This window comes from Malus sylvestris, chromosome 2 (assembly GCF_916048215.2).
Source record: "Malus sylvestris chromosome 2, drMalSylv7.2, whole genome shotgun sequence".
NCBI lineage: Eukaryota > Viridiplantae > Streptophyta > Magnoliopsida > Rosales > Rosaceae > Malus > Malus sylvestris.
In genome coordinates, this window is record NC_062261.1 from 29,369,252 (window position 1) to 29,393,011 (window position 23,760).

General features: G+C 39.4%; 1 protein-coding gene, 1 long non-coding RNA gene and 1 pseudogene across 3 annotated transcripts; 1 reads left to right on the forward strand and 2 right to left on the reverse strand.

Annotated features, from left to right (window-relative positions):
• Positions 1–295: 295 nt before the first annotated feature.
• Positions 296–2,621, reverse strand: LOC126586688 (uncharacterized; annotated as a pseudogene).
• A 6,557-nt stretch (positions 2,622–9,178) lies between these two features.
• Positions 9,179–10,162, reverse strand: LOC126602903 (uncharacterized). Its single transcript, XM_050269728.1, has 2 exons — positions 9,479–10,162; positions 9,179–9,382 (listed from the first exon to the last, which is right to left on the reverse strand). The coding sequence occupies exons 1-2, from the start codon at positions 10,160–10,162 to the stop codon at positions 9,179–9,181; spliced, it is 888 nt and encodes a 295-aa protein (XP_050125685.1).
• A 5,943-nt stretch (positions 10,163–16,105) lies between these two features.
• On the forward strand, positions 16,106–21,502 carry LOC126613170 (uncharacterized). Of its 2 annotated transcripts, XR_007619728.1 has the most exons (3): positions 16,106–16,195; positions 20,824–21,226; positions 21,307–21,502. It is a non-coding gene; the product is annotated as an uncharacterized LOC126613170 (long non-coding RNA). The 2 variants fall into 2 exon arrangements; XR_007619722.1 differs by lacking the exon at positions 16,106–16,195 and having other exon boundaries at positions 20,421–21,226.
• Positions 21,503–23,760: the final 2,258 nt, after the last annotated feature.

Here is a 23,760-nt window from a genome sequence, read left to right on the forward strand (position 1 = left end):
TGTTGAAGCTTCAACGCACATGTTTCCAATACAAAATAAAATCTAAGTATATGTCAACAAGACTATACAAAGGATCTATGCAAACATAGCCAAACATTCATCAATGATAGGGCAAACACTTGAAACTTGATAATACGAACACTTGAAGCTTGATAATACAAACACTTGCTTGATAATGCAAACACTCATAAACATACAAAAAAAAAAAAAAAAACCCTCAAGCTTATAACATGGCACATGCCATACAAACAACAAACTAGTGCAGGTAGAGTACATGCAAAAAGTGAAAGCACGTCTAATCATCCTCATCTGAGGTTGAACCCCTGATCATATCACTCTGAGTCCTACCACCATTTTCTACATCTCTAAACTCATCATCACCCTGATGACTCTGCTCATCAGCACTAGCCTCATCGCCAGACTCATCTGCACTGCTATAATAAACTGCAAGGTCGAAGGTTTCACCTTTTCGATGATGTTCATCTATTTCTTCACGGTATTTTCGAAGAACGCTTCCATCATCATAACGATCAAGGACAGCCATCCACTTTCTTTTTTCAAAATGAACTTCCTGGATACAGCGAGGTCTAAGGACATGGAGAAAGGCCTGGGAACCCAAGAACTCCTTCACAGCAGCTTCCTTCTCAGTCGGGATCCTATTCTTCCGCTCAGAAACTTCAACCAAGGCACTATCCAACTCCCCTTTAACCTTGGAAACCTCGAGCATAGTTGTCTCCAACTGTTTCTTAGTCGCCTCCAACTGTACCTTGAGTCTCAAGTTCTCACCATTCCGCCTCTTCAAACTCTCAAAATGTTGATCCTTGACTTGGATGGCCTTAGCTAAAGCTTTGCTCGTCTTCCTGGCATCATTCACAATCTGCTTATTCTCTTTCAATTTCACCTTGCACCGTTCAGCCTCTCGCAGTCTGTCGTGATACTCAGCCATGACCTGCAGGACAAGACGATCATCATTACTAAAATAATGCTAATAAAGAGGAGAAAACAAGGGAATGACAAAGTAACACTCACATATGAAGACAGCTTCAACATCCGGTCGCAATCCGATTCATCTTTAGCTAAGGGCTCTCCGAGCTCATCGAAAGTGAATCGACGCCCTGCCAGGCAATTGTTGATATACCCAAAGTCCTTTGGCCACATGGCAACCTTCAAATCCTTCCAAGGGACACTGCCAACCTCTTCCTTATCTTTACCCTTGCTGCTAGAACTAGGATCACCTTCCTGCCCAATGTGTTCCCTAACTGAAGGAAAGATGGGATTAATAGTAGGAAGAGGAGGCAGCAATCGCCTATCTTCCCCGGCAACTATGGCAGCAGCACATCCAATGGTCTCAGCTTCAGCTTTCTTCGAGGCAGCAACCTTGAGGACTTCTTCTCGAGACTTAGTTTTAATGATTGGTCTTACTCGGTGCTTGCGAGCTTCCTTGTGAAACATGATGTCTTCTCAAGGAACTAACATGGGCACTCTTCTTTTCTTGGTGCTAGTCTCCACTTTCTTGCCCACCTTCTCCACTGAACAAGGAAAATCAAAGTAAGGAATACCACATTATATATCTATATATAAAAAAAGGGAAGAACAAGGATCAAGTGAGGATACAACTTACTCGCTCGTCTCTGGCACTCGGAAACTAAGGGCTGGAAACCGTACTTTCGAAACAAGGGTCGTAGCTTACCCAAGTGTCTATCTTCTTTAGGCACCCTCAGTACTTTCTCTACATCAGCTAGCTCCTGTCCGGAGAGTTTGATGGTGCCTCGTGTCACTGCATGAAGAAAAATCTTAGAAGCAAGAGAAAATCACAACAATAGCAAATAATGAGAAAATGGATACATTACAACCTACAGTCTGGAAATGAGTAGGAACACGTCGCTCAGGCGTGACACCCTTAGCATGCTCTCAATCATTATAAAGAAAGCACCAACGTTTCTTCCATGTGCAGTACGCCTTTCTCTTATCAAAGACAACACGCTCTCTCTCACTCCGACATGCACATTCAGCATAACCCGTACATGCTTTCACCGGGCGCATCTTATAACAGTAGCGCCACTGATGGAAGGAAGGTTCACCTAATCCACACTCCATCCATATAATATAAAACCCGATCAAGGTATCCTAGAAACCAGGGTTGAGTTGCCCCGGTGCATAACCAATAAAAGACAGCATCTGTTGCAACCACAGATGCAAAGGTAAATTTACCCCCAAGGTCACTAATGTCTGGGTATAGAACATAACATGACCCGTGGGCGGCTCAGAAGACAATTCTTCACAACGCACCAAACGTATTCCTACACTACGGGGGATACTACATGATTGCCTTAGGGCCTCAAGCTGCTTTTCGCTATCTAACAAGTTATTTTCTAAATGGTCCGCTGTGAACTCAGAGCGAAATATGGGTATGGCATCACAAACAACCCCCTCACCCATTCGTATGGAGGAAGAACCAATCTCGGCTAAGGTTTGACAATTGTGAGGATCAGAACGACATATGGGTATGGCGTCACAAACAACCCCCTCACCCACTAACATGGAGGAATAACCAATATTGGCTAAGGTTTGACAATTGTGAGGATCATCCAACGTTTCTTTTGTACAAGACTCTAACAAAGGCCATGAAGACTCCGACATTGCAGGCTCAAACCTAGAGCCCGAGCTAGGGGAGCCCTCATAACTTAGACTTCCAAACTCCGACATCTACAACAAACAGAAACAAACTCTATCACTACATGAAGGATCAAAACATAAGGAAGCTCACAGGGCATGATGAACAGCTCAACCAGTTCATTATGTTCTTCACAAAATACATGAACATTCCAACAATTCAACAAAAAGGAAAACATCCAATGTAGTGGAGAAGACTACCAACCTGAAGATGGTGCAGCAAAGCAATGCTAGAATCCCTTTCAAGTAAAAAGCACTCTGTCTTCAAAAATCACTACAAGATGAGCAAATGAAGGTAAGGTAAAGAATAGAAACTTATCCTTCTTATATATAGTTCAACATGGCTATTAACATTCAAAATTCAAATTCAAACCATGAGAAAGCCCCACATGGAAAATCTTCAAACTTCTAACATTAGGGAGTTTCAAATTTCAAATGTTTCAGTTCCCCCCTCCAACCAAAAACAAAAAAACAAAAAAACAAAAAAAAAAAAAAAAGGGAAGGGGGAACACAGCAGCTTCATCAATGGGATTCAACTCCCAATCTCAAAAGCTTCGCACTATGTTCATCAAGATAGTACGAAGCACAATTAATTTATGGTGCCAACAAAAGCTTCATCAATGGAGGACAAATATCAATCTCAAAAGCTTCGCACTATGTTCATCAAGATAGTGCGAAGCACAATTAATTTATGGTGCCAACAAAAGCTTCATCAATGGAGGACAAATATCAATCTCAAAAGCTTCGCACTATGTTCATCAAGATAGTGCGAAGCATCAATGGAGGACAAATATCAATCTCAAAAGCTTCGCACTATGTTCATCAAGATAGTGCGAAGCACAATCAATTTATGGTGCCAACAAAAGCTTCATCAATGGAGGACAAATATCAATCTCAAAAGCTTCGCACTATGTTCATCAAGATAGTGCGAAGCACAATCAATTTATGGTGCCAACAAAAGCTTCACCTATAAAGCTTCAACACTAAAGCTTCACCTATAAAGCTTCAACACTAAAGCTTCACCTATAAAGCTTCAACCTCACAACTTCACCTACCATACAAAATTTCAACACCAAAACATATACAAGCTTCACACACTCTTCATCAAGATAGTGCGAAGCTAATTCAAGTTTTGTGTCCTACAACTAGCTTCCACTAGTCAAGCTATCTACCCAAGCACAAATCTATAGTCAATAAACCTTACCTATTAAACTATTTTCCAAACACAAAACCTTGTGGCAAATAAACAAATTTTGTTCACACAACCAAGATTCTCTTGAACTTGTACAACAACACATGAGTGAACACAAACCTTTTTGTTTTACATCCACAATATCCCTATCATAAACAGACATACAATTATATAAAATCCAACCCAAGCAACCTTTTTCTCCCTTTCCCTCTTCCGCCTCTTTCCATCTATCAAATTTCTGCAACTCCTGCTCTTCTTCAGTAGAGCTGAATTTTGGACATCTTATAGTTCTTGAGCAGATGAACAACTTTCACGAAGGAAATGTTTCCATTTGAGCGACGGAAGTTAGAGTGTTGAAGCTCCAACCATGACGGTCATATTTCTGCAAGCTTCAACGCTGCTGCGGTGTTTCGAATATCTGGAAATATCCAACCATTAGTTTGTTCTGAATTTTTGATATGTTATGGAAGAGATGATGAGGAACAACTTTGATGAAGAAAGTATGTTGATCTGAACAAGAACAAATGAAGTTTCGAAGCTCACAATAAGTCTGACGGGTTAACAGCAAAATGATGCACAGTTACTCATCATACCTGAATATCTAGAGTTGTACTACTCCGATGAATCTCAAATTTGGATAGGTTGTAGTTCACAAGGTCAGGAACAACTTCAATGAAGAAATTATGTTGATCTGAACAAGACAAAATGAAGTTTCGAAGCTCACAATAAGTCTGACGGGTTAACAGCAAAATGATGCATAGTTACTCATCATACCTGAATATCTGGAGTTGTACTACTCCGATGAATCTCAAATTTGGATATGTTGTATTTCACAAGGTTAGGAACAACTTCAATGAAGAAAGTATGTTGATCTGAACAAGGGAAAATGAAGTTTCGAAGCTCACAATAAGTCTGACGGGTTAACAGAAAAATGATGAACAATTACTCACCATACCTGAATATCTGGAGTTGTACTACTCCGATGGCTCTCAAATTTGGATATGTCGTAGTTCACAAGCTAAGGAACAATTTTCATGAAGACAACCTTGCGAGTTGAGCTACAGAGAATGGTGTTATCTTGCAGAGTTACCGCGCCCTCTACGTTAACTCCTTCCTTCACTTCCTTAGCTCCAACACCCACTTTCCTTCATCATGGCTTTGGAATAATTCAGATTTTTACGGGGACATGAAGACCTTTCCAGCAAAGAAAGGAAAAGGCAAAGCAAAAGAATAGCTAAAAGCCACAAAAAGTGACGGACAAAAGGAATAAATGCACAGTGCCATATTGAGCAAAGTCCAGGGAAATGGGGAAGAAGACACAGGCAAAGGGATGAGACTTTGAGTCTCATTGTTATTATTTCTCTACCTCCCAATATGAAGCAAGAAAGCATTGGGCTTCACAAAAAATAAATAAAGGGGAGTGGGCACAAACCTGTTCTCCTCTTTGGGCTTGCCACACAAATAAAAAATGAACAAAGGCACTGGATCCCTTCTTTTCGAGGGCTTGAAAACAAATGAGCAGTTTTGGACTACACAAAAATTTTGGGCCCTCCCAAAGCTAAACCTAGCTTGAAATATTTTTGGATAAGGCATATATGAAGGTGTGACATCAAAACAAGGCTTCGTTACTTTGACAAATTAGTAGCAAGCAAGACACCTCATTCGGCAACTCTCCTCGCCTGAAGACTTGGGGGACTCCCACCATATGCTACTGCACCTTGATACTCGGAAGTCTCACAACCATTCAGTGACTTGGATTTTTCAAGTCTCCAACCGAGAAGTTTTCCTCACTCAGGAAATTAAGGGAACACTACCTCAAACTACATGCTTCACTCACAAAGCTCCAACAATACAAGTTTCAACAAAAGAAAAAATTCAAAGAACTTTCTGAAGAAGGCTTTGGTGTATTTAACACAATATGTTGAAATGAAGCAAAGCTTATTTATTAATACTTCCGATAAGCTACAAATATGTACATGTACATGAGTCAAAATAAACAAACAAAAGGGAGCCTTCATAAAAATTGCTTAGGGGAAGTGTCAGCAGTCGGTAGAGCCCCAGAAAGAGAAAGCACCGGAGGGTGGTTATCTGGAGCCTCAGTACTTGACAAAACCCCAGAAGGAAGAGGCATTGGAGGTTCATCATTTGAAGCTTCGTTACCAGGTACATCCCCAGAAGACGAAGGCAATAAATGCCTTTGGAACAAACCCACAAACCACTGATGATCAAGTAAAACCTTACCATCAGATTCCTTCATCTGGTCAAGCTTCCTCTTCATGTTTGTAGCATAGTCATGGGCGAGCCGGTGCAACTGTTTATTCTCATGCTTGAGCCCTCTAATCTCTTGTTTGAGACTCATCACTTCAGCAGCCAATGATTCAACTTGGCGAGTTCTAGCAAATAGGCGTTGGGCCATATTAGACACAGAACCTGCACACTAAACACTAAGAGCCAGAGAGTCCTTAACAACCAACTCATCAGATCGTTTGGAAAGTAGTATGTTATCTTTGGGAGTGAGAAGGTTCCTGGCCACCACCGCAGCGGTCATATCATTCTTCATCACAGAATCCCCAACGGTAAGAGGACCAGTAGGGGATATGAAGGATGGGCGCCATATGTTGTCTGGAGAATGCGTGGCTGTCTCTTCTCAAAGGTTCAAATCAAAACGACGGTCGGAGGGGCCAGACATTTTCAAGGGTGTTGAAGAAGGAAGAGGTCAGACAAATCAAGATTTTAGAAGTGCAAGAAGGGAGCTTCTACTGGTGGAGATTCAAGTGTGTTGTGGAACTTAATGCCAGCCTCTATAAATATCTGCAATAGACGGAGCTTCAAAAATCGAAGGGGCGTTTTTTTCTCAAAAGTTGGGCTGCTTAGAGACCATGAGGGTCGATCTCAGAAATCGAAGAAGCACCTGCTTTTTCAGCCTCGTCAGCACCTGTCACATGCACACTCAGCTTTGCGGAAATTACGGGCAATCTGTCGAAAATTTCTGGTGAAGTAGAAAGCACGTGAATCTTACTGTTCAATCACCACTCTCCACACGCACCATCAACTCCTCGGGTACCACATATAACTTTGCCAAAGATCTCTGACAAAGTTTAGGCACGAGAATTTCGAAGTTCCAGCTACCCTGCTATTACCCACGAGGGTAAAGGAACAGCACAACTGCTTGACAACTGGAAAGTCCCTATGTGTGTCGACCTCCGTGTTCTGTGGCAAGACAGACTGGCAAGAACGTCCAACCTTTACTCACATTCGAGAAAAGACTCCCAACATAATTACTCTCTTAAAAGCCGAAGTGGCACCGCTTTCCGAATCTCGAGAGCCAGATCCCCGACGGGATTGCTTGTTCGAAAATCAAAGAGGCACAGCTCTCAGAACTTCGAGAGCCAGATTTCCTTAGATAAAGCTTGTCTGTAATCTTCACACGCAACATCAGCTTTCCAGATACCACATACATCTTTTTCAAAGTACTCTGACAAAGTTAAAACACGTGAAGCTGATAGCTCCCACTACATTGCTGTGACCGAGAATGGTAAAGGAATAGCATTACTACTTGCTATTGAGAAATTCCTATATATGTCGACCTCCCTCCTCCACGGACAGAAAAACCTGCAAAAATGCTCAACCATTTCTCGCATTCGAGAAGGCACCCTCAACATAACCTCTCGAAATACTCAGCTTTATTTCCCCCCGATAATACCTCAGCAAATAAGCCACACCAAGAACAAGAGTATCTCATATCATCAGGGTCGAAAGCAAGAGTATCCCATATCATGCTTTCTCCCTGTCTTTGTCCTTGTCCACACCTGCAGGACAAGGAGAAAGAAAGCAGTCAGTCGGAACCTGAAATCAAACCTCCAATCTGGAACTGACTGCCTAGAACCTTTGCCTGGTTGCTTACTTAGCATTGCTCTCGAGTACTCATCCTCAACTGTTGTCAAGGTCACGAATTCCACCGGTAAATACCTCATGACAGTTGATCAGATATTGGCTCTTTACACTGAAGCTGCCAAGCGTGGATGAGTCACTATGAAGGAATGTTCTGAAGGACCATTTACATGCAAAGGTTGCACACCACTTCTGCCATGCAAAAGATTGAAGCAGAAGGGTCAACGATGAGCTGAAACAGATCACTACATCACGACATCTTTCCATACCACATTCACTATTCTGTCAACAGCAAAAGTATCCCATATCATCAAGGTCAAACGTACTCTAGATTTGATGGACTTGTTTTGACCCTCAAATTCTTGAGTCGGCCTTATACTCTGGAGGGAAGCAGAAAACCCTCCAGCACAGTTCAAGAATAAGCTTGTGGAAAGTTACTTTTTCAAAAGCAAAAGTATCTCATATCATCTCGTATCCATTTGCTTCTCCTTATCCTGGTAGTTGAATGAGAGACAAGGAGAAGGAGAACAATCAACCGGAAGCCGAAGTCAAACCTCTGATCCTGGTTTGCTTGCTTGGAAGTTTGACTACTTACCTTGTCTGTCACCTCTTTCGGCAGATCTCCTAGCTCGGCGACTTGGGGGACTCCTACTATAGGGTTTGTATAGCACTTGACCAAGCCCGAAACTACAAGTAAGCTTCAAGTGAAATTGATACATTACCTTGTGCATCTTCATCGGTTAAAGATACCACTCCTGGATGAAGGAAGCGTACTTCCAGAGAAGATGCCACATCTACCTATGAGAAAGATAAGGCAAGTGAAGACGATACCACACCTCGGTACTTAGAAGTTTCGTGATTACTCAGCGGCTTGGATCTTGCAAGTCCCCAACCGAGGAGCTTCCCTCACTCGGGAACTTAGGGGAGCACTGTTTGTACCATACTTAACTAATCCCGAAACTACTGAGCACCGGTCAACGTTATACCGTCAAGGACCCAGAAGAGTTTCCCTTCAACCAGAAGGCCAATCACAATGCGACACGTGTCGACATCAGAAGCCAATCACAGCGCGACACGTGTCAACATCAGAAGCCAATCACAACACGACACGTGTCAATATTAGAACAAAACTAGAAACTCTCTTCTATAAATAGGGATCATTCTCCCACAATAATCTCTAATGTTATTTTGTACTAAACTATTCACTAGAACTCACTAAACCAGAGCTTGAACCTATGTATTTGTGTAAACCCTTCACAATTAATGAGAACTCCTCTACTCCGTGGACGTAGCCAATCTGGGTGAACCACGTACATCCTGTGTTTGCTTCTCTGTCTCTATTCATTTACGTACTTATCCTCACTAGTGACCGAAGCAACCAAGCGAAGGTCACAAAACCTGACACTTTCTGTTGTACCAAAGTCATAGCTGATTTTGTGCATCGACATAATTGTCAAGTTGAATTGGAAGATTCATGAGGTCCATACGATCAAAATCTTGAGAATAAAGTTTGGCTAAACGAACAATTTTTGCTTTGTCAAAAGATGCAAAATTATTCACCGGACTCAAACAAGCCATACAAAGAAGTAACTCGGTGTTTACCTCATTGAAGCGATCATTCAACTCCTTTAGTTGCATATCAAGGACTTGAAAATAGAGGTCCACACGATAGTAATGGAAGTTTGTGATTTTTGGAGCTTTACGCCTTGATTTTCCAGGTACGAAATGCAAATCCTCCATGTTAGGAACGATAATATCATGCTCCTCACAAAACTTTTCTACATCATGAAGCAAGTCCCCAAAGTCATCATCTCTCAAGGATTGTAGTCTTTGCTTGCATACTTCTACTAACGCCATTGCATTCACAATATCTTGATCTTTCTTTTGCAATGCTTGTGATAACTCATTTGTAATTCCCAATATAAGTCTCATCAAGAAAAGGTGAAATGCAAAATCAAAAGTTTGTATGTCTTTGAATAACCTAGTTGCTTCACCGAGATTATCTTGGTTGCGATCACTGTTAATCCATTCAACCACCTCTACCACGGCTTCAAACATAACAATAATACTAACTATAGTACCATAATGCGAGTTCCACCGTGTATCATATGGACGCATGAGACTCATTTCTTGATTTAACCCTTTACCCGTTTCAAGATTACCAAGATCAAAAGCTTTCTGAATTTGTTCTTGTTGTTTCTCTCTAAATGCATCACGACGCTTACACGATGATCCAATAAGATTCACCAAACTACTAGCATTAATGAAGAAATTGGCAACATCCTCATTTTCCTTTGCCACGAATACAAGAGCTAGTTGAAGTTGGTGTGCAAAACAATGAATATAAAATGCTTGAGGGTATTTGTTCAAAATCTTTGTTTTAAGACCATTCAACTCACCTTTCATATTGCTAGCTCCATCATAGCCTTGTCCTCGTAACTTAGACATACTCAAATTTGTTGTAGCAAACAATCTCTCAATGGCATCTTCAAGCGAGCTACTAGTTGTAGAGGAGACATGTTGAACACCCAAAAACTTTTCAATTGCTTCTCCTTTTTTATTCACATAACGCAATACCACCGCCATTTGCTCTTTAGTTGAAGAATCACGTGCTCCATCAACCAAAAGAGAAAAAAATGCACCTTCCATAGCTTTAGTGATTGCACCTACAGTTTCAATGGCACAAGCACGGACAAGATCTTTTTGAATATCGGAAGAAGTATACTTAAGATTCTTGAGAGCATTCTCAAACACAACCTTCCTAACTTGTTCATTATGCTTGGAAAGAAATTGCATAAGCTCCAAATAATTGCCCCTATTGCTTGATTTCAATGATTCATCATGGCCACGAAAAGGTAAACCTTGTCCCAACAACCATCTTGTGCACTCAAGTGAGGCACTCAATAAAGTACGATAATTAATGTGAGCTTCATCGGTTTGCTTAATCACAAATGTTTCAATGTGTTGTTTTTGTGTCATCAAATCTCTAGCTTGTTGTACAACTTTATTATGAAGACTTCCAACACCTCCCTCATGGACTCGAAGATTTTTGGGTCCTTTCTTCCAATTTGTAAACCCTATCTCAGTGAAGACATTACTTCCAGTGCTACCCATTTGATCAAAATCACATTTGAAAAGATAACAATAACGGCAAAATGCAGCATTTTTTGATATACTATACTCCAACCACTTAAACTTATCAAACCAACCAATGATAAAACATCGATTGTCGCTAACCTTTCTTGGCATGATGTGGTCTCTAGGTTGACAAGGATCATTTTGGAGATAGTGTCTACGAATTGCTTCACGATAATTAGGTGGATAATCAAGCATTCGACGTCTATGTGCAAGGTCTGCAGGAAGATTAGCCAATATTTCATCCAACTCAGTGGCCTCACTTTGTTGTGACCTACTTGGAATATTTGAAGGAGGATTTCTTGGAATATTTGAAGGAGGAGGAGGACTACTCGAAATATTTGAAGGAGGAGGACTACCCAAAATGTTTGAAGGAGGATTTAAGCACTGTTTCTTATAGTATCGTTCCATTACGTAACTGTAAAATGAAAAGAAATAAAAATTCTTAGACTCTATGAATACAACTAAGCAATTCAACTAATCATATTCATATGAATACAACTAAGTAATTTAACTCATCATATTCATATGAATACAACTAAGCAATTCAACTAATCATCCATCAAGATTCAAAGAATTCAAATTTTAATTTTCATCCTAAAAAATAATTTCATAATTTCATTCAAAATGTGGCTTATTACCAATAAGTTTAGTTAAAGATGACTTTTGACATGCCAATTTATCTATATGTACAATTATACATACACATGATTCTTCTAATTCCCAACAATTCGTATCAATAATTTCACCCTAAAAAATAATTTCATAATTTGTATTAAATAACTATGACATGAATAATCAATAACCATATATTATTTGATTCACATAATTAAGGTAGGGATTATGCATTTAAGAATTAAAAAATTTACCTTTAAATAGTGATTGGCGCCGGCTCAATCTCTCAGAGGAGAGGAGAGTGGCTCACTGACTTGTGGAACAGAAATTAAAGAGGACTTTGTGGCTTTGGCTTGGCTGCTGGAGTTTAAGGAGCAACTTGGCTGAGATGGATGGTGGCCCGCTCTCTGTGTGTGTATTGATTATTGGTGAAGAAGACAGAAGAGAAGGATAGAAAAGAGTAAAGGGTGTGCAGTGTGCGGATGGGGTGTGTGTGGGGGGTACAGACAAAAGAAGAAAGCTAGGGTTTCATTGGGGTGACACGCGGAAGCGGTCCCCCACCCCATTATATTTTTTTTTTAAATTCCACTATCAAAACGGCGCCGTTTTGATTTAGTTTTTTAAAAAAAAATTTACCAAGTCCAAAACGGCGTCGTTTTGGCCTGGTTTTTTATAAAAAAAAAATTAGAATGCAATTTGCACTGCAGATTGCCCAGAAAACTCAGAAAAACAGAGGGCTCTGCCTCTGCGTGAACCATTATTTTCCGGCGAGGCGCGCGAAGGGAGTGGCGAAGACCTGGGGTCTAGTGGTGTTTCCCGGCGAGGGGAGTGGCGACCGCCACTCCTCGCTCCCACGTGGCTTCGCCACTGCATGACAGGCACTTCGTGTGAATTGTCTTGGCTTCGATATCTTTTGAAGAATTTGAACTTGCCACATCCTTGGTCTGCGACATGGAATTGTGATAACCAAGCAGCTTTAAATATTGTTGCTAATCCCGTTTTCAATGACAAAAAACTAGACATATAGAGATTGATTTTTAGATCATTAGAGATAGCGTGCAAGATTGTTGGATGGTACAAAGTACGTTGCTTCACCACACCAACTAGCAAATTTGTTCACAGAAACGTAGGAAATGAATTTTTTTTTCTTAGTTATATTACATAAGTTGAGAGTTCTTGATATTCACTATCCAACTCAAGAAAAGTGTTGAGACGTCAATTACATTCCACCAAATTAGGAGTTGATTTAAGATTGATATTTTGATTATGTAGATATTTTCCTTCCTGAGGACCAACTCCAATGGTTGAGGTTAAAACCTTTTTTTTTAGCCCAGAATAAAAAGCATCAATCTTAATCAACTCCAATTTAGGTTCTAACCTAGAAAGCTTTTATTAGGAGTGGGCAAGGGTCGGGCCGGGCCCAAAATTGAAGGAACCGAACCGGATCCGTTTGTAAATAAAATGGGACAAGACGGGGTGAGTTTTGGATTTTTCAAAATAGGATCTGGACCTAACCTGGCCTGTTGAAATGGATCGGTTCCGACGGGTCCAAATCTTCACTCATGCCTAAGTCTGGTCTTCGTCATCCTATTCGTTCCCCTCCCTAACGTCTTCGTCGACGTCTTGAGTAAATCCTCCAGTAACCCATCTGTTCATCAGACGGTGCTCTCATTCAGTTGTTTTTAGATCTAGTTGGTGACTCTTTTCGAAGAGTGGGTTGATGAGTCCAACTTCTCAGCCAAATAGTGTTCCAACATATTGTCTTCGTCATCTGCCATTAACCATAAGACAAGATGGTTTCTTCATCAAATTGTGAAAACAAAGCATTTCCTTCATAACAAAATTCAGTGATTTGACTGATTTTGGTCTCATCAACATAAGACTACATAGGCTATAAGGAAAGAGAATCACCTTCAAAATCATCAAAATCGAAGTCAATCTCGTCCTTATCCTCTTCATTGGACCCTTCAGTGGCTAGAGTTGCACCTTTCTATGGAGGGAGAAAAAGCAAGAAAAATTGAAAAGTGACGGGGAAAGTGCAAGGAAAAAGAAGGGAATAGAGAGCCAATGAAGAAAGAAAAGGAGCTCATTTTGAGGTTTGTGGAGACAGAGAAAGGAGACAAAGAAAGGAGACAGAGAAAAGTAGCTCCTTTTGAGGTGGGTGTGTCAAATATTCTGATAATTTTATGAGAATTGGGAAAAACGGGTCCAACCGAGGCCTCATTTCCTAAGGCTTTTGCACCTGTCTCATCCCGATAATTTTGTGAACCTGCCCCGACCCGTCCCGTTTTGTCTTTACAAATTTTAGACCAGCCCCGTACCCATCCCGAACTCATGGAACTGGCCCACCCCGCGGGCCTAGGGCCTGTTTGCCCACCCCTAGCTTTTATTCTCTAATGGTTTTGGCTTAAATTTTTAGCCCGAAATTATTAAAAAATAATTTTAGTCAAATTTTTTTTAGTAACTTTTAAAAAAAATAAAATTTATGTAGATTATCCTAATTTATTTTTATGAAAATTTTCCGATACATAATGAAAAATCATTATATTTACCACATTCTTACATATATACAACACATGAAACAACATGGAAACTACACAACTCATTCTTAAACACAATAATATATAGGTGGATAGAAAGAAAAAAAAAAATTGTTTAACGAAAGTGGATTTTGTGTGGATGTTTGAACAAATACATAGGTATTTATAGAGTTTTTTTGTGAGTTTTGATTTAAATAATTTTTTTAATTGTTTTAGCCGTTGGATTTATTTTGGGTTTATAGACCTTCTTTTTATCGTTAGATTTGCTTATATTCGATCTCAATCATTGGATTTAATGTATTTATAAATTTGATTTAAAAAAAAAAAGTTGAACATGAACTATTGGTTCAACCGACGGTCCCACCACTTGGGCCGTTTGATAAAGAAGATAGTCTTTGGTCTTTCCCCAAGAGGCCTACATCATCAGCAACTAGGACTCAGCCACTAACCTTAGCTCATTTTCTGGGTTAAATTTGTCCCAATAATAAATTTTAACCCAAAACATTTTTTAGCCTAATGATTGGAGAACTTTGGGCGGGTTTAAAACTTAAAATTTGAATTTTAACCCAACCATTGCAGTTGGTCTTATAAGTTTATTGTAATCCAAACTTCTAGGAGTTAGATTATTGTAGTTTTTTTTTTTTTTTCAAATGATAGATTTGTTGTATTAGATGTTAGATTAGGGAGTCGGGGGGGGGGGGGGGGGGGGGGTTTCAAACCCACTTCATGGTGCAAGGGCATCACTCCTCTCCACCAATATGGTAGAGGGCCACTTGCGTCAGATTATTGTAGTTGACTAAAGTAGTGTACAGGAGTTTATTGTCATCCAAATTCTGACTATTTAGTTTTTTAGATTTCTTTACATTAATAATAATAATTTAAAAAATATTTATGTAATTGAAAAGTAAATTCATTAATCCATAAACCCACTTCATGGTGCAAGGGCATCACTCCTCTCCACCAATATGGTAGAGGGCCACTTGCGTCAGATTATTGTAGTTGACTAAAGTAGTGTGCAGGAGTTTATTGTCATCCAAATTCTGACTATTTAGTTTTTTAGATTTCTTTACATTAATAATAATAATTTAAAAAATATTTATGTAATTGAAAAGTAAATTCATTAATCCATAAACCCACTTCATGGTGCAAGGGCATCACTCCTCTCCACCAATATGGTAGAGGGCCACTTGCGTCAGATTATTGTAGTTGACTAAAGTAGTGTGCAGGAGTTTATTGTCATCCAAATTCTGACTATTTAGTTTTTTAGATTTCTTTACATTAATAATAATAATTTAAAAAATATTTATGTAATTGAAAAGTAAATTCATTAATCCATTAATGTCAAGGACTTCGAATAATATCCGAAAATCAATAAGGTCTTAGTTAAAGAACATTAGTAGCCAGGGGCCAAATACTAATTTTTCTGGTTTTTTAGATTTCTTCACATATCAACACTAGTAGAAAAAACAGCTTGCTCGACGAAGAAAATTTTGTGGCATAAGTGAAACTTACGCGATGGAAACATACTTACGTCACGCAAACATCAAAAGAATTCAAAAAATAAAAATTTCCGCGATGAACAATTTTGTCGCACAAAAGGACTTAACATGACGATTACTACTGTTCATCGTGCAAGAAAAGGCGGGTAATAAAATTTGGCGCCATAAGTTTGCGCAACGAGTTTTTCTACATATTCGTTGCGCAAAGTGTTGCTGAAAACGATTAGCCACACATTAAACGCTCCCATCTATAGCGCGCATTTATAACACACTTTGTGCAACCAAGGATTCATCCCACAAAGTGTGTCAAGTTTTATATAAACACAGTTTCAGAACCCTATTTTGCAAAGGTTTTGTTTCAAACGATGGCCGATTCGGTTTCAGATTCAAAGAAAAGTTGGGAGGGAGAAGGCTCTCGTGAAGGGAAAGGTAAAAAAAAATTATTGTTGAATTAATTGTTTTACATTTGATATGGTTGAAATTATTGTTTTAATAGGCCATTATGTTTTAAATTTTTGTGGTAGGAAAAAAATGAAGAAAGTTGTGGTGATGGTATTGAAAGTTGAGCTCTCAAATCATCACCTTAGAGCATGAGGGAAACTGGAGTAAGGCCCTTGAGTACTATGGATTTTGGTTCCAGAAGTTTGTCGGTGGAAGAAACTCAATCAACATATCGTTTATCCACACCCACATTGGAAAATGCAATGAGGCAAAGGAAATCATATAATGGTTTGATTGGGTCATTGCAGCAAACTGGTTGTATGCATGTTCTGGATTTGTATTGCCATGGATTGCTAAGGATTTATATGCAATGGACATGCTTGACATTTTGGTTGACCTAGTTGGTCCTCCAATTCCACAGGCGTCGGTATCTTCAACTTCTTCGGTGGCGCTACCTATTAGCGCCCGACGTGCTCACCGGCACCCCTACACTCCAGAGCAGATGTCGTCATCGGGATCTACAACAGATGCCTCGGGTCCATAGCCAGGTATACTATCCTAATTAACTCTCTCATTCCTATGTTAACTTAGTTTTGTTATTTTAGGTTCAGTTTGTTAAGTTATGTCATTTAAGGATTAAAAGTGTGTGTATATATATATATATATTGTTGTCATCGTTCCAAAGCCATTATTAAACAGTTGTGATCAATGTGTTGGATACATATATTTTTTTATTTTATTTTCAAGGTTTTGGGAAATGTTTTAATTATGGGGAGGTTCTGCCGAAATTTTGGTAGGATTTGTTATTAGTTTTGGGTTAACGTTAATTTTTCATTTCTTTGCAGCCAAGAAAAACACCCGGGGACCTTGTCGGCAATTAAAGACGGCGAAGGTCACCCGAGTGACCAACGGTAGTATCACAATCGGATACGATGAGCGACATCGAGCTGCACCAACGACATAGCAGCATAGTGCATTGGTCCATGACATTGGGCACGTTGTGTGGACCTTTTGCCCTATGCGGTAGAGGTATTGGAAGGCGATGCTGGAGGAGGTGAAGAACACGGTGCGCAATCATTTGTTAGTAAGTATCATCGCCTTTTTGAAGCTTTTCATGTAAAATTTATATATATTTATATTTATTAATGTCTTTTATTACTAATACTTTCGTAATATTTGTTAAATTGCAGACAAACTACAATTTCTATAGCATCAACGAAGACATGTTGCCGTACCCCAATCGGCTCTTCTCCGGACGTTACAAGCAGTGGAAGAGTGACATACACCAGTATTTCGAGATGTTTGATGATCCCCATGTCGCTCTCAAGGAGGGTTGCTCGAAGGAGTTTGAGGATCAAGAAGATAGTTGGGTTTGGCTTTACAGTCATTTTCAGGAGTCAGGCTATGTGGTGCGTTTTTAAATAGGAGTTCTTTCATTTTACTTTTTAAAATTTTTACTAATGTTTAATACTTTTTTTTTATTTTCTTTAAATATTACAACTAATACGTTTATTTTGTGTATAACAAAAGAAGGCGAAGGCAAACAAGATCAATCGAGAGAATAAAACTCTTCTCCACCATTCGGGTTCGGGGCCTTTCTCAAATAGGATGGAGGCGCGGCAGAAGGTATATATTAAAGCTTTCATTTCCAATTTTAAAATGTCGCTACTAATTTTCATTTTCTTTTTGTTTCCGTACTAACATTTTCCTTATCTTTTTCTATTCCAAGGGGGGTTCAAAATTCCCGAAGATCAACGTCTTTGTTGACGTTTATGTTTGGCCCAAGGATGAGTTGACCGAGTCCTTCATGTAATTAATTTCTTATGCATTAAAGATTTATACTAATTATTTCAAATTGTTTGCTATTAATATTCCATGTTTTATTTCACAGGCGACTATGGTGGAGAAGGGTCAGTTGGTCATTCAGAAGTCTGTCTCCCAGCTTCCCCCGGACATGCCGATCAAGTCTGTGGATCCCCCAGAAGATGCGAGGTTTCACATCCTTACATAGATGTTGGACCAGACTTTCGGTCGAAGGCTAATGACATATTGTCGGGGATGGGAAATGCCAGGCAATGAGAGAGTGAAGCCACTTCATCCTTGCAATCGAAGGGCGAGGTTACGGCTTTGATGCAGGAAATCGATGGGCTGAGGAGTGAGCTCGCATCCTACAAGACTCAGATGTCCTTAATTGTATAGGCCCTCGGTTCCTTCAAGATCCGTCTCCCCGATTTTTCTACACCACCGTCGTCAGAGCCCCTCCACACTGAGCGTACACAACAATCAGACCCATTGAACTCTGACCCCGTCCACCTCCGACCTCTTCCCCAACTGCCCTTCCAGCAACAAGATTACCAAGCACCTCCAAACGACTTGCCCATATATTATGCCTCATTTTTTTCGTAGCTTTTTTTCCCACTTTCTTATTAAACTTTTAATTTGTACGTACATTTTTATTTATATTATAAATAAATTGTTTTTGTATTCATTAATTTGTTTTCTTTTTTTGTCAATTGTATGAAATATATTTTTTAATAACATTCTATTTATACTACTCATTAAATTCTTTTTTTTTATTAAAAATTACACTTGTACGACGAAGATATGTCGTCGTGCAAAACCACGCGCGCCTTCCATGTTTCGTCGTGCAAACATTTTCGAGACGAACCGTAGACGTTCCCAGAATTTGTCCTCACAAAGCACACTTGTACCCTCTTATATCGTGCGACAAAAACCTTTGTCCGTGTACCTTTCTTGCGATGAGTAGTAAAGCGTTGCGCAAGGTCTTTCTTCACGACCTTTGCATGACAAAGTTTGCATGACGATTTCTGCATCACCATAGGTTTTGCGCGACCTAGAAATAATTTGCGCAACAAATACTCCCTTGTCGCACCAAGTGTTTAATGTGTAGTAGTGCAACCATATGTGGATTCTTCCTATTTCTATTATTAGTAGCCTTTGTGAAATCCATGGCTTTAGAACATCAATTTTAAAACGTTATGGTGATAGTCTTGTCTTGGTGCAGTGTGGGATGTCGAAAACACAAGCCACACAAGTAGTGGTGGTACTGAGAGAGAGAGAGAGAGAGTGCAGTGTGGGATGTCGAAAACACAAGCCACACAAGTAGTGGTGGTACTGAGAGAGAGAGAGAGAGAGAGAGAGAGAGAAAGAGAGAGAGAGAGACCCCTTTGGGTTTATGCACCCTTTTTCCTTTATTTTGCGTCCAATTCTCCACTTTGGTTACGTTCATGAAATTCTGACCATACACTGAATTAACCAAATATAAACTAGAGGAAAATTCTACTGTAGGAGCCACATCACTAGTTGATGCCAAAATCTTGGACTTTGGTTGTTGGAATGCTACTGCAAAATTGATGTTCTTTTTTGTGTCATTTTTACTGAATTCCAATTGGAAGGTTAAAACGAAAATTACCAACTACTTGTATTCAACTTCTGATGTCCCAAAGAAGCTGAGCTTCTGTTTGTTAATATTTTACAAAATAGTTTTCCGTTTTAGAAAAATGTGTTCACTAGACTGTTTTGTGAAATAAATTCAGAAAAATAGTATTTAGCCTAAGTTTTGTAGAACATCAAATTGATGTTTTCTTTGTTTTTCAAAATAAAAGATACATTATAAAACAAAGACATTTAATAAAAAAAATAAAAACATATATGCCACCACTATTGTCACCAATGTTGCCACCACCATCACCATGTTCTCCACTGTCTCACCATCATCGCCACTGTGGCTACCATCTTTGACACCACCATCTCACACCACCATTGCCACTGCCACCATCACCATTTTCCATCTTACTACCCTCACCATGGCCACCACCACCTCCACCATCTTCGACACCATCATCCTCACCTCTCAACCACCATTTCACACCCATCTCCCATATCCAATGTTAACACAACCATTCTCTACCACCATCACATTAACCACCACCACCACACCATCAATCTCTTCAGCATTGTTCTCCACCCCGCTATTGCCATTGCCTATACAAGAAAAATGCTCTTTTGCGACAGATAACATGGCCGTCGCAAATAAAAGAAAATTTGAACGCTAAATGTTAGCTCAAAAGTACTTCCGACTCTTGTATAAGTAACGTCGCAAATAATGTCTTAAATAACAATATAAGCGATGTTGAGTAAAGTTTGTGACACCCTAAATGACAAAATAAAATTTAGCGCCTAAATTTTTTAATTTTTCAATTAGGCACTTTATTTTCAGATGAAAACAATCCAGCACGCCTTTATTTTCATTCTCTAGAATCATCCTTCTCTTCCTGCACCTTTTCCACTTTCCTATTCGACTGAAAAATAAGAGGCCTAATCTATTCAATCAGAGATTTTGGGGAATCATCGGAAACTTTGGGTTAACCTCGATTCAAGAACATTGGGACCAGAAAAAAGTTCGGGGAAAATTCAATTCTCCATTTAATTAGTGCTTGGGTAGAATGCTCTTTACTTCATTGTGAAAATATGATCAATTTTAGGTTCCAGAGTTAGATGAAATGTGTCATTTCAACTAGGTTTCCAATTCATTCAGGGTATGGTGGAGAGTTTGGTTAATCACTCTGCTTTGAGGATGTCCCTGTGTAGGTAAACACTATTATTTGTGAGCATGGCTCTGTATAGTACTGTCCAAGGTCCCAAAGATAAATTATATTCAAAACATATGAATATTCTTATATCTGGATATGTTTTTTTTTTCTTGTGTTGTGGTGATGGTATTGAAAGTTGAGCTCTCAAATCATTACCTTAGAGCATGAGGGAAACTGGAGTAAGGCCCTTGAGTACTATGGATTTTGGTTCCAGAAGTTTGTAGGTGGAAGAGACTCAATCAACATATCGTTTATCCACACCCACATTGGAAAATGCTATGAGGCATAGGAAACCATATAAAGGTTTGATTGGGTCATAGCAGCAAACTAGTTGTATGCATGTTCTGGATTTGGATTGCCAAGGATTTATATGCAATGGACATGTTTGACATTCTGGTTAGCCATTTTTCTTGCTAGTTTAATTCTACTATTAGCAGTTTTCCTGATATATCTGATATACTATTTGCAATAGGAATGTCCCATATAAGTGAAGAAATCGTAATATATGTTAGTGTTTAAGTATCTTAGAAAATGTTGTGTTTCCTCTTGTAAAAATTCAGTTGTTTGAGGGTACTTAAAGAGGGAGATTACAATGAATTCCATGGAAAGCTGAAATATTCAAAGTAGGTGATATGAGTGTCAACTTCGTCTTCCCTACAAGTTAGACATGTATAATTTTACTTAAGTTGTGTGTTCATATGTTTTAGGAGCTTCGCGATCTGTTTCTAGCGTTGTGTGTTCATATGTGTCAGGAGCTTCGCAATCTACTTCTAGCGATGTGTGTTCATATGTGTCAAGAGCTTCGCAATCTGTTTCAAAAATGTCACTTGTTGCAGGTTCTAGATAAAGACTACATGATGTCGTTGGTGTATAATACTATAATCGATATGACCATTCAACTAACTTTAAGTACAAGTGCAGTGTTGATTTCATATTTTTGTTGGTACTTCTATATGATAATACATTGTATTATAATTTACCTAATTTATAGTTCATTATTAATAACAATTCGTATGTAGTTTATAGAAATTTACATAATTTATTTTAATTTGGAACCTATAGTAAATTTCACATAAAATAATTTTAGTGAAGTTGTTAAAATAATGTCATTGTGGCGTCCCATTTGACGCCCGATTTTTTTTTAAAACCCGAGGCCACTTATTTGCGACACGTAGGTAGCTGTTGCAAGCCCATAGTAAATAGCACTTGCGACATGCTCAAAGCATCGCATATAATAGACCAAACATTTACGACACCACTTTGTTGTGACGCGTTATTGGCCGTTGCAAGCCCATCATAAAAGGGCTATTGCGACGCTTTTAGATGCTTTCTCGACACGTTTTGACTGTTCCAAATGGCCCATTTTTTTGTAGTAACACCTTTATTGTCACAACTACTATCACTTCTACAACAACCAATTCAACTCACGTCTCAACCATTATCCTTACCACCACCACCATTACTACGAAACACAAATTATTTTTTATTTTTTGACATTTGATATCAAATGCTTTTTCAATGTTTTCACTCTAATATTATCAAATTAAACTACCAGACACATTCTCAGATTACAAAAATTCAAAATCATGTTTGTCGTTTATATTTTACAAAATAGTTTTTCAGAAAACATTTTGTGAAACATTACCGGACGGACACTAAGTGATTTGTAACATAATAGTTTCACGCAAAACATGATGGGTATTAACAACCTATGTTCGTGGCAGGAATTTCCGTCGGGGATGTTTTCCTGGCCAACGAGCAAACAGCTCCCCGGGAGGTTGGCGCCGGTTGAGGGCTGCTGTCGGGCTTCTGCTTTCCTATCGGGCTTTGGCGGGCGAGTCTCGTCGGGCAAGTCTTAAAGGGCAAGACTCTTCGGGCAAGGCTCGTCGGGCAAGGCTGAAAGAGAAGGACAGAGTTAATTTGAAAGGTGCCTTTGTGGGGCCTTAGGTATAGGCCTTGAGGCTCACAATCAAGATTAACTTTGAGGTGCTCAGGCGTGCCACTGCCATCTTCAGTATGGCAGACGTAGAATGGATGTCGATTTTAGTTGTAAATATGTATATGCCCGAGAAACCGTGTTAGACATGACAGGTGCCTTTGTGGGGCCTTAGGTGTAGGCCTTGAGGCTTCCTATCAAACTAAACCAGTGCTCGAACACATCATATTTGATCCCATGATTGCAGGAGTCTTCTAACTGTTATACTTCTGATTACCCGAGTCCGAGAGGTAGAGCAAACCCAAATAGGTGCCTTTGTGGGGCCTTAGGTGTAGGCCTTGAGGCTTCCCATTAGAGTTCGTTTTTATACTCGAACAGTCTAGATCGCAGAACGGAATGAATCCAAATAGGTGTCTTTGTGGGGCCTTAAGTGTAGGCCTTGAGGCTTCCTATCAAAATCCATTCCATACTTGAGCGTTCTATGATAATCATAATATAATAGAAACAAAACCAAGACGTAGGTCGATTACTTGCGCCCCAAGTAACTTCGGACTTCTCGTTTATCAAGGACTGTCATGGATGGGTTAAGTCCACATAAAGTTCTTTTTTATGCCTTGAGGCCAATGACTTTTAAACTGATCAGATTTACATGCCCGAGGGCTTAGGACTTGGATCTGGTTTGAACACTGAAGATATATTCAAATCGGATCCAAATACTGAGAAAGCCTTTTCATCATTATTTTGCTAGAAATAACTTGCATATAATTGGAAGTATACAATATATTGCTAGGCTTAAAGAATGAAAAGACAAAGACAAAGCAAAGAAGGTCGGGCAAGGTTAAACCTTATCAGTTAAGGCTGATCTTCTTGCAGGTCCCTATCTTTGTAGTTTTGTCAAAGGTCTGAAAGCTTAGAGGGAGAGAGGGGGAGAGGGAGATACAAAAAGTGAATCGATACTACAACAAGTTCGAACAAGGTAGCAAAGCTATTACAAAGGTTTGAAGAAAAGGTTATCCCGCGGGGGATAAAAGCTTGTCCCGAATGGGATGAAGGCTTGGGCTAACTACAGCTTCGTTTTGAAGGCAAATCTGGCTTTGAGCAGAGTTTGTGCTTGCATTTGTTTGTTTGATTGAGTGTCCTTATTCCTGTCTTCTCTTTCTCCTTTTATAGACAACTCGATTTGGCCTCTTGTAGCAGCAGCCTTGCCCGAATGCGGTTTGAGGGT

What these genes read in the sequence shown, in the direction of transcription:
- LOC126602903 (XM_050269728.1), bottom strand. Translation starts at nt 10,162, where the DNA reads ATGAAAGGTGAGTTGAATGGTCTTAAAACAAAGATTTTGAACAAATAC. An exon ending in ACATGGAGGATTTGCATTTC is followed by an intron (nt 9,383 to 9,478) that starts GTACCTGGAAAA and finishes ATGCAACTAAAG; the next exon opens with GAGTTGAATGATCGCTTCAA.